General features: G+C 35.2%; 1 protein-coding gene across 1 annotated transcript; it reads left to right on the top strand.

Moving 5' to 3' along the window:
- The first annotated feature begins 6,207 nt into the window (after nt 1-6,207).
- On the top strand, nt 6,208-9,714 carry LOC106106936 (43 kDa receptor-associated protein of the synapse homolog). The gene is made up of 12 exons (XM_013287594.1): nt 6,208-6,245; nt 6,454-6,536; nt 6,826-6,983; nt 7,129-7,280; nt 7,383-7,505; nt 7,606-7,789; nt 8,017-8,217; nt 8,487-8,596; nt 8,688-8,868; nt 9,017-9,207; nt 9,287-9,443; nt 9,619-9,714. The coding sequence occupies exons 1-12, from the start codon at nt 6,208-6,210 to the stop codon at nt 9,712-9,714; spliced, it is 1,674 nt and encodes a 557-aa protein (XP_013143048.1).
- The last annotated feature ends 2,310 nt before the right edge of the window (nt 9,715-12,024 follow it).

Below are 12,024 nucleotides of genomic sequence, written 5' to 3'. Positions count from 1 at the left end.
TTTATAAATACATACTCGTAAAAATAAAATTAACGTTGTGTAGAATTACCTACTTTAAAGTACAGTAAATGGAGAATACTAATAGTGATATTTTAGGAAATAAAATGAAATACAAGCATATTTTGATGCTTAGATTTATCATCGCTTAGGTGATAGAATACATTAATACGATAAGTATAGTTTGAAATCGGTTCCAGTTTGAAGATGATTAATAAGATAAGAAAATAATTATCATGAAATTCTAGCGGCTACGCTACATATTTCTTCGTTCCCGGGCACAACATCCCCAATGACCGGGGTGTGATCCGCGAGCAAGGACACTTGCGCCGTAAAATTAACAATAAAATATCACAGTGCCAAAATAAAACCATTAAAAAATTATAAAAATGTCCGAATCAATTCTATAGAAAATTTGAAATAGGAACTCGATTATCTCGTGAAATAACAGTGTTGTATTGGATCGTGCGGAATCAATTTGGTGAGTACCCATTTTCTTCTTTCTTTTTTAATTGTAATTAGATACACCATAACTAAAAATAATTTCGAATAAGATTGCATTATAATCTACATCACCTACTAAATGTTTCTGGAATAAATTCGATCTAAGTAAACGGACTAAATGAAGCGAAATTTTAAGGTTAACTGTGCTATGAATCGGTTAATTAATTAATTAATTATGTTTATTAAATTTTAATAATGTTAGTATCATATTATTAAATACTATTATTGGATAGAATTAACTAAAAATCGAAGGTGCGCTGACCCAATTTTCTCCAAGATGACATTTACCTAGTACGTACACGGATGACCTAGGTCATGCAAAATGCCAGAAATGTTAACTATGGAGTAAAATGCAAGGATTAAAAGGATATTATTAACTCTTATTTATCTTATTGAATCTCTATTTAATAAATTACATTAAATTATAGATATTGCTAAAATTTTATGTTTCATAATAATTTTCGTTGAAATTCTTTTAAAAATAAAGGAGAAAATTATAATAATTTATAGTTCCACGTATTGCATACCAAATTGATAATGCCGATAAAGTACGCAAGAATTACTATCAAAATAATAATATTTATTACGAAAGCTGCAGAATACTAATTATAAAGTGTACGTGTATAGCATTCAAATGTATATTATTAAAGTAAAACTAACAATTTAAATGGTAACAGGATAGTTATGTTTTTAAATTTGTCATGACTTTTATTTAAAACTGTTTTTGTTTATTCACTTTATAGTGTTTCTCTATTGAATTTTCACGCACTTCTTCAAATCAAATTTTTTGATATAAGCATAACCATAGACCATAATCCATATCTTTACAGAGGAAAGATTTGTATTTTTGGATTTTTGTATATATTAACACAAAAACTACAAGATGGATTTCAAAAATTCTTTCACTGCTAAAAAGCTACGTTATCTCTAACATAGGTTATGTTTTTTTTTCGGTCGATGTCGCTAGCAACAGCTAATTTGTATAATAAAAAAATAACAGTCACTTTATTGAATAGTATCAGCTAAACAATTCAATATTTTTTTTATAGATAATTACAAATGTTTTTATAAATAACGTACTATATATTTTATCCAATATTAAGTTTGATGCATTTGTACTCGTATGCATTTTCCATTTACTTGAAAATGTGTCATTGTAGTCGTTTCAATTAGTGTGCTACTTTGTACTAAAGTTTTAATTATTAAAACGATAACTTTGCATTCATTCGCAATTCTCTCTGCTACAATTGCCAGGATAATGAATTCGCTAGCCTAGAAAATGCTTATTCATACTTCGCCATGAAATGACACAATTTCTATTGTTTTCAAAGTTCACACTTCTAAGGAAAGTTCTCTTTAGTTTGCTGAGACAAAGCATTCTAGGTAAAGGCAGTATGTCAACAATATTACGACAGAATTCCTTCTGCAATACTTTAAACAGCTTTCTAATTATACTTTTAAAAAATATAATTCTTTTCACTGCATTTGTCAGCTTCCAAATAGTGCAGATTGTTAAACGAATTAAAGACGGCTTATCGCACGTCAGTTTAAACAGTTTAACTGCAGATTGTTGATGTTTTTTTCTCCTAATCATGAAAAAGTATTAAAAACAACTGAGAAAAAGACCTGAATCAAAGATGATAAGTTGGTTTATGTTGCATATGATAGATTAGCTTGAAAATGACGTCACTGTCAGATAAGGTAACAAAATCCGATATTTCCATCACATATTTTACATGTTGGATTGTTATCAGACAATTTACAATTTGGTGGGACAGGCCCTAAATGTATTTACTTTACTAGCGTTTTTTGTCCCGTTTCAGAGTTGTTGGTAAATTACATATAAAGTAGAAACCACTGCAGTTTGCCGCACTGGCTCGCTCCATTCGGATTTGATAACTACATACATCGCTCTAGATAGAGTTCATAATTCACGTGTAAAATGAACGCCTCATTTTTTAATAACTTCAAAATCAAATATCTGCGATCTATTCTGAAAAAATTACAATCTATTGCAGTAGTATTTTGATACTTGTTACATATTAAAAACATAACTATTTGTTTTTCTACAGTAATCCGTCGGTACAGCTTTTTCCGAGATAGAATTTAACCGAATTAGTAAAAAATTTATAAGACCATTGGACTGAGAAAATCGCATTTTCTCTAAGTGGTCATGCGAATAATCGTTCGGTTCTGTAATCTTATAAAATATTCTGAACCTTTTCTTTATGGAACTGAAACTTTGGTGTACTTAAGTAAATAATTTTTGAAAGGAAGAGCTCTAAAATTACGTTTATTAAAGTGAGAAAATATAAATCTATACTATTATAATAAAGCGTAAACACGCACTTCTTTGTTGCCTAAGATGTCAGCAATCACAGGATATTTTCGAATGATCCTTTTTTTAATAAAAAGCCCTACACTTACGTCACGCTTTAGGCTATATATTTTCACGCCATTATATTTTGGATAAAAATCTTAATGTGGGAAAGAGACCATAAGTTGCTGCCAACATCAAGGAAGCAAGTTTGCCAAGGTTTGTCATGTCATGTCATTTTGACATTTGTTTTTGGTAATTTGACAAATGTAAACAATGAAATAGAATTTTTATAATTTCATGCGGATGAAACCGCACGGGAACAGCTAGTTAAGTTAATAAAAGAATAAACTCACACGATATTGTATTGGCTTAATGGAATTAAAATGCATTGATTTTGCCCAAAAACTAACATTATTAATATTTTTTCTTAGGACTTGCGATACAACTTATGTTCGTACATTATCTTATTTATATACTAGCTTTAGCCCGCGACTTCCTCCGCGTGGAATTAAAAAAAAAGCAAAAGTGGATAGCCTATGTATTCTTACAGACTATCCTCCACGTCTCTGCCAAATTTCATCGATCTGTTCAGCCATTTGGGCTACAAACTCTTACAACTATTCATCCTTTTATATTAACTATTAGTAAGATAAGATATATGTAAGATATTCGTGAAAGGCACGCTGTGGCTTTGTCATGACGTGGTTCGAAATTCCAGAAATATGTACGAGTATAATGTTTAATTAAAACCTTCTATGATCAACTTGAATTTCTTAATTTAATTAATATATAAATTTCATATCAAATTCCTTAGCTGCTAATAAAACAAAATTGAGTGTAAAATATCTTTATAATAGAATTTTGCAAACCTGATCTTTGTTTAATTATGGATGAAATACCTATCATTCAGACTGGACTGTTAAATATGAAAGTAGCGATTTTGAAAGATAGTTAAAGCTCTTAGAAAATCGTTTGTAAAACCTCGAGACGAGTCCGGTGGTACCTAACTATAGATGCATTTGTTCCTGTTTTGCCGTTTTCTTATAAACAAAACCGTAGTTAGATAGCACTAACTATTAATACGTACAGGATAGCTAACTGCCAGAAGATGGCAGACGTGTCTTATTTAACACTTTCTGGCACTTCACAATGCACGAAAAGAATGTGAAGGATGTCATTATCTCTTTCTAAACGCACGACCCAATTCTAGAGTCGCAATCTACGTGCTCCATTTTATATTTTAAGTATCAAAGTAGTTTTAAAAACATCTTTCATCTTATTGAGGTTTACGCCATTGTCTAATACCAAATAAACAATGGTTTCTCTAAAATCTATATAACTTGGTTCTGTCTTTGGTGAGGATTTACTTCAGCATTTAGCAGAAAATAAAGGACAGTTTTGCATAAATGTTTCAGCAGTGGAAACCAATGGCTATGTATTCAACATCTTATTAACAAATCAATCTAAACGTCTATGTTTAAGTTTGTTAGAATCCAAGTTACAGTATACATTTACTGATATAAATTGTTAAAATGCTATTTTTTTATGAATTCCGTTTTTTCTAGTCGTTTGAACTGTTTGCATTGTACCGGTGGTATAGTAAAAACAATTACACTCTCGGCATCTGAAGGCGTGCTCTATAACAAGTATACTCTCGACAAGAGAGCTCGAGTGTTTGCGCCTTGGGCCTCCCAAACAAAGGTGGAGGGCATCTATATTGGATGAGTGAAAACTATTCCTCTATTTTGTACACATTCTACATGTTATTGACTGATATTTTGAAATGAGTTTTAATATATCGTTGTTATCTTGACATCGTTAACGAGGACATCGTTAGACGAAAATCTAGCAATAATTTAACTGTCCTTTAGCTAGGAAGTACATCGTACGTAAAATTATGTACTCACGAATGTAAAATGAATAATAACATAAAGCAAACCTTTTATCATTATCATCTATTTTGTTTTTAATTGCATTTGTGATGTTTAAAATTAGTCACAAAGATGTATAGTTTATTATTTATTGTACAGAATTTAATATATGTACATTTCCTGCGAGTTTAACTTTAAAATAAACGGAGTATAAAAACTTCTTCCACCTCCATGAACTTTTTGCAGCGATCAAATAAAACACAACTTTTACGAACATTCTCAAAGCTTCCACTTTGAAAGAAACCTCTCTGCTTTGCCCGACAAGGTCTCCGACATTAAACGAAATGCTTTCGGTATTCTTTTAAACAGTACAAATACGAAATATAAAATGAGCTTCCATTTTGGGGAAAGATAAATTAAAACAACGATGTCTTTATTTATACTTCTATCTATAGTATTATAATAAAGCGTAAACACACACTTCTTTGTTGCCTAAGATGCCAGCAATTACAGCATATTTTTGAATAATTCCTTTTTTAATAAAAAGTCTATATATTTTGTAAGAGTTGGTAAATATATTCGATAAAAATCCTTATGTGGGAAAGAGACCATAAGTTGCTGCCAACATCAAGGAAGCAAGATTGCCATGGATTGTCATCATGTCATGTCATTTTGACGTTTGCAGTTGATAAATTGACAAATGTAAACGATAACATTTTATAATTACCTGCGGATGAAGCCGCATGGGAACAGCTAGTTAAAATAACTACTATAAATAACTACTTACCTATTTTATGTCAAATGTTAATTAACAAAGTTCTATCTTCATTTGTCGTAATTTTGTTTAATAAATTGACATTTGAATAATCACAAAGAAACTTTGTAACTACATTAGCTTCCATTGGTGTTAAGATTAAGACAGACAATTCTTTAAAACCATTTTTCTTTATCTCAAACCCTTACTTTGACAATAAGTTTGATTTATAAGAGTAGAGTCTAATTACTTAGTGACCCTTTCTGATTATTTCGAGTACAATCAGCTACGTTGTACTTGAAACACAAACAGCGCTACATTTATTTACAGAAGCCCATCTCTAGTCTTGTACTCGGAGCAGCGTGTAAACACTCCGCTCGCTACATAGAACAAACAACTCCACGACTGGGCTTCCAATTTGTTAACCAATTTACAGTTAAGAGAAAATTTCTTTTATTAGATTTAAGAAGATGTTGATAAAACATAACATTAAATTAATAGATATGTATATTATTTTTGTAGGAGGGTTTTTAAGAAAATTGAAAATTATTTTACCGTCCAATCATCTTATGGTGTATGCTTAGGGATAGCGGTCACTATTCTAAATTATCTATATCGGAGAATCGCTTCTTTGTTTGCCACCATAAATTAATTTTTATTATCACTTTTGTTTCGTTCGCAGGAGGTTAGCGAGGCGAGCGCGCGCGGTGAGAGCCATGCACCCGACCGCCAGGTGACGCTGCCGGCTGCACCCGCGGAACATGTCATGGGACTCACTAGAGTCGCGCGACTTCCTTGGGTCAGTACAGCCACAGTAATATTATAACTAGTTCATATAAGTAAGGACAGTATACACAGACAGCTTCAATAAACCGGCGTCGGCAGATACAAGACGTCGGCTTGCTGCTAGAAGTCGGTATGAGATTTTGTGTTAGCGTGCTGAATTTCTAAAAATCATTGAATTTGCAATGCAATTGCTAACGGAAACTTTTTGTATGACGTTGTAGCGGGGTGCCGGCACATCAGTTGTCGGCAACACGACTCCTCAGCTCGCCTGACCCTTCCAGGCACCAGCTCGAAGATCCACCAGGTATTGCCATTCTCTTGTGACGTCATTACTCATTTATTTTCTTCTACCGTAAAGAAATCACATCATCAATTCTTAAAATAATTCTTTACTTATACCTAACTGTTTCAACTCTTCTAAAGTTCAAGTTCAAGTTCTAACAAGCACCACTTAAAATATTGCTGACGATGTTGGATATCGGAATATTTTTGAAATTCAGTGGTTAAAGTACAAAAATATTAGCATTTTCCGAAGTCCGTAATTATCTTCGTTGAAAACTAATTTAATGTGTTAAATGTTGTTTTGTTTTCAGAGGTATTTCCATTCTCAGAGGAGTACCAGGGCGAGAGGAACGGCGCACTACGATGGGGCTCTCGGTTTGGACCGGCTCACCGGCCGCCACCCGCTGGCCTGCTCGACTGCTTCCGCGGCTGCCGCTCCCGGCTAGACCAGTATCTGGCCAGAAGAAAGGTATGCACTGGACACTTTATATCTTCCTGCATCTAGTCTCGAAATGTCCAACGTAAGATCTTGCACACATACTCTTATATCTTGATAATCATTACAAAGAAGTTTGAGGATTGGCCATCCTTGCAATTTCCATGTGTACCGTTAGATCGAGCGTGGTGTGCGGCTGTACGGGCAGAACGAGCAGCGGTTGGCGGTGAAGGTGTGGCTGTCGGCGCTGCGCGGCGTTCGACACCGCAGCGACAAGTTCGCGCTGCTCGGCCACCTATACCAGGCGTACATGGACTTTGGGAAATACAGGTAACTACACAAATAATTAAGTCAACTTTATCTACACTCCACCAATACACGGCATTCGTAAACCCCATGATCTTACTGACTAAATTGAACTATTTTTTGCAGAGAGTCGTTAGAATTCGCGCACCGGCAGCTCGGTATATCAGAGGAGCTGGATTCGGCACCGATGCGCGCCGAAGCGTACTTAAATCTGGCGCGAGCTCATCAAACACTCGGAGGACTTGACAGGTAACTAAAGAGTTAGATTTATCAAAAACCTTAGATCTAGCGTGTATGTAAAAAAAAATATAGAGCCAATTTTCTTTCATAAATGGATATTTTTCTTTAGGGCCTTGTCATACGCCCGGCATGCGCTGTACAATGACTGCGGGGGCGGGTCCACTGCCGGCTGCGTACACCTGACGGTCGCCTCCGTGAGCCTCGAATTGGGCGCCTTCAGTAAGGCCATGGATGGCTTTCAGAAGGCCCTGGCCGTCGCCCAATCGCAGAATGACAACACGCTCTTGTTACAGGTTACTTATGCTAGAGTATTCTATTAAATTAAGTTGCAAAGTCCATTTTACTTGAATGTACCTGTAATAAGACGAAAAGAGTTCTTTATACTAGCAACATCGTGGCACGTACTTGTAAAGGTATACTTTACTAGGACTGCTTTCATGTTGTCAACGGAACGTCAAACACTGTATTTGTGTGAATTCCACGCACAGCTGTTCCCCGTATAAGTTTCCTATATTGGTAGGTGTACGTGGGGTTGTCGGAGCTGTGGCGTCGCCTCCGTGACGCGGAGCGCGCGGTGGCGTGCGCGGCGCGCGCCTGCGACCTGGGCCGAGGCCCGCGCGCCGCAGACCTCAACACGCGCCACCACCGCGCCGCGCTGCTGCAGATGGCGGCCGCACTAAGAGCACGCGGCGAGCTTGGTGACGCTCACGACTACTGCAATGTACGTGCTACATGTTGAACCTCAAAACTAACTAAAAATCCTTAAGACTGTACTGACCAAACCCTAAGCTAGAACATTCGTACATTATCTTTCTCTTCTTTTGTATAATCCTCGGTAAAAGCTAAGACTTATTTTTCTTTGTCAACACTGATTATAGAGATTAAAGCGGAGGCATTTCGATATGTAAAGTTCACGTGTGCTTCAGAATGTTGTGGTGTGAAGTTACGATTCGCGTAACTTAACTTACCTACACAATGTCAATACTGCAGGAGGCGCTCCGTTTGGCAGCGGTGGCTGGCGACCAAGGCTGCTACGCGAGAGCCGCTAGGATAGCCGGCGACGTCTACCGCAGGAAATGTGACATCGGAAAAGCTTTGAGGTATTTATCAGTACATTAATAAACTCTTCAGATAACTAACATCGGTACAATGAAGACAATTAAAAACTCTTTACGTTTATGGCGCGTATAGGCACTACGAGGTGGCAATGGGCGCGGGGCAGTCGCTGGGCGACCGGCTGGCGCAGATGGAGGCGATGGACGGCGCCGCGCGCTGTCTCGAGGCGCTGCGCCTACAGGGCCGCATCTGCAACTGCCGCCCGCTAGAGTTCAACACGCGCCTGCTGGAGGTCGCCACCTCCGTCGGCGCTAAGGTGATACTCAGCGCCACATAATGATACTAACATTGTGCAAATGTATTGTAATTCTTCGGGTTTTTAATTTATCGGGCCCTATGTAGTCCTCCTTAGTGACTGTTAACAAATTTGAGTGTGGCATTAAATATTTTTTGTTACACTATAGATGTTGGTGCGACGAGTCCGTCTGCGGCTGGCAGAGATCTACACGGCGCTGGGTGACAACAACGCGGCGGCGCGGCAGAAGCGTGCGGCGGCCGCGTGGGCGGCGCCGGCGTGCGCACGTTGTCGCGAGCCGCTTGCGGACCGTCCGGAGCCCCTAGCCTCACTGCCCTGCGCACACATTGTACATCACGCGTCAGTATCCCAAAGTCCTTTAATAGTTACTACACATTAACATTATTTAGGACTGTAAATTGTAATTGTGTGTTGACAGTTGCATGCCGGAGTCGTGGTCGCGGCGGTCGACGCGCGGGGCAGGCGCGAGCGCGAGCGCGGGCGTGGAATGCGCGGAGTGCGCTTCGCCCCGCGCGCCCCGCGCCCCTCCACCAGCGCCGCCCGCACCGCCTGCGCCGCGCACACTGCCACATCAGGTATTACAAAGCTACAATTTATGACAAAGTAAGAAAAACCTCTGGATTAACATATAAACAGAGGAATAACTAAGAAACTCATATTAAGTGTTAAGGAAATACCACAGTGTTAATTTAGTGGTAAGGCTACATTAAAGGGCTGCTTAAATAAAATTTTTAAATTATTTATTTTCAGGATTTTCCATTCGGTACTCCCCCCACCCTCCGCGAGTCAGACCTTAATTCGGTGTTGTCCGACCACAGCAGTCAGCAGGCTACGTCCAGCGTTTAAAAATATTTATTTCAAACCAATTAAAATATAATTTTCAAAATCTTAACAAATTTCAATCTATTGAATCTATTTAATTTATTATAGAATCTACTACTATTGTTGTAGAATTCAAATAAGAATTCGACATGTGAAAAATAATTGTAAAAATTACTTTATTTTTAACAAACGGAACATTAGTTCACTAAAGCCTACGTCATTCCAGCACAAACATTATGTTTACAATATGTTTAAATAATTGTAACAAAAACTCTAAAGTATACAAATTAAAAGTAAAGAACATGTCCATATCTATTTACAAAACATCAAGGGTAAAATCCCCAGTAATTGATCTTTGTTGATATTTTACACAATGAGTTGAAAATACTATGAACTTGTCTTGCTCTTTTTAGAAATAGGAAGATATTGATTGATTGTTTATTGGTGTACTTTTTAATTTGTGCATTAATTACGATGTACCGTATTTTTTAAATAATCTCGTGAAAATATCTTATTTAATATATGTATGAAATGGAGTATGTAACTATACCTATTCTAAAAAAAATATTGAATATAATACCCGACTAGTGTTAATTGAATATTGATGTTGTATTTAAGATCTATGTCGCAATATACCTCAGTGATATTACGCTTTTATCGTGATACATGTGTTGCAATATTAAAATAAAGGTTTTATTTGAATTCGTATTTTTAAAAATCAATTTCATCATTTTGCGGAACAAATTCAGTCTTTAAAGTATAAAATTGAATAACTGAACTGATTTTGAACAATAACTGAATTTGAAGTTGAAAATGATATTTAAAAGAACGAATTTGAAATAAAAATCCTATATCATAGATGTAACTATAGAACTACTAATCTCCGCATTACGAGCAAATTGTAATGTAAGAATAAAAAAAAACGTGTTAATGGTTTCTTTTTGGAAACTCCATGGAAATTACTTAAGGAATTATGATTATTTTTTGTATTTAGATAATACATACGATATGCATCTTTGTTTTTATTGATTTTTTTTTATTTCAAATTTAATCATATTACCTGAATTGTTTTTTTTTAATTGAACTTGACTTTTAATGATACAAGTGGAGATTAGTGCGTTGATATATGAGGTTATTCATTAATGTTACCTATTAAAAATAAAATATGTTATATAGACACGTTAAAATTTAAGGTCCACATAAAAATATCTCAAACTGCCAAATGTTTTAGTGGTCAATTACATACCTACGTAAAGAGAATACATATAAATTAATATTAAATATTAAAAGAATTGCACTAGTTTTACCGAATGGCACAAAGAGAGGGACAATGGGCAGCACATCTTATTTTTTTTATTTAACTTTGAATAACAATATTAGACATACGAATTAACTAGTATGAATACTATACAACATTTTTTCTATTGCTGATTTTGTGTCAACATCCTGATTTTAATTATCCATTGAAAACGCTAATGTTAAATTATTAAGGATTACTAAGGGCTAAAATCCTAACCTCTAGACGCGGTGAAGTTAGACATTGTAATGCAAAATAGTTTATTTTTTATTTTTTAAAAGCAATATGGCTGGCTACCTATTGATTCAAAAGCATTTTCCCTTTCACGGATTGTACATATCATAAACGGGTTGCTTCATTACATTATTTACAGAAAATGATCTTTTTTATCCATTGTCCCTTAGTTTAAAGATTATATAAATGTATTTGTCTATCAAAACATGCGTACTGTGTTACATATAAAATATCTATCAATGATTGTTGAAAAAGTGTTAATTTTTTGTAAGTCAATTTTTTGATGCAAGATAATTAATTTTAATTCGTATTTACGAAAAAAAAATCAAGCTTGTCTCAAAATTAAAATTCGAATAAAAATATTCTAAATTCAAATTTTAATGTATATAATTAAACAATAGTCGAATAACGTACCATAGATAGAAGAAAAAAATATTGCACCACATAGAGCAAATAACCCACCGATATAATCCTTTGATAGAAAAATTAAAAAATATCTACAAAAAACCCGAAGTACAAAAGATAAGTTTTGAGTTCATGACTTTACTAAGTTTCTTAATTATCAAAGCGAGAAAAGTTTATTGTCATCCAAATGGATGTATTGGTTTAAACTCGTTTTAATTAATTTACCTCATAAATGTACCTGCACTATACCTAAGCTCTTTATTTTTATAAAAGTACACTTCGAAGTAACAAGATATATAGATTTTAAAAGGCTGGATAACTCCCATTTCTAAGTATTCGAATAATGTTAATCCTAAAGTTTCCCTTTCTGCCTATCACGTACTACCATATATAGTCTG

The sequence above is a fragment of the Papilio polytes genome, unplaced genomic scaffold (genome assembly GCF_000836215.1).
Source record: "Papilio polytes unplaced genomic scaffold, Ppol_1.0 DF822067.1, whole genome shotgun sequence".
Taxonomy (NCBI): Eukaryota; Metazoa; Arthropoda; class Insecta; order Lepidoptera; family Papilionidae; genus Papilio; species Papilio polytes.
This window is presented reverse-complemented; position numbering and strand designations above follow the sequence as displayed.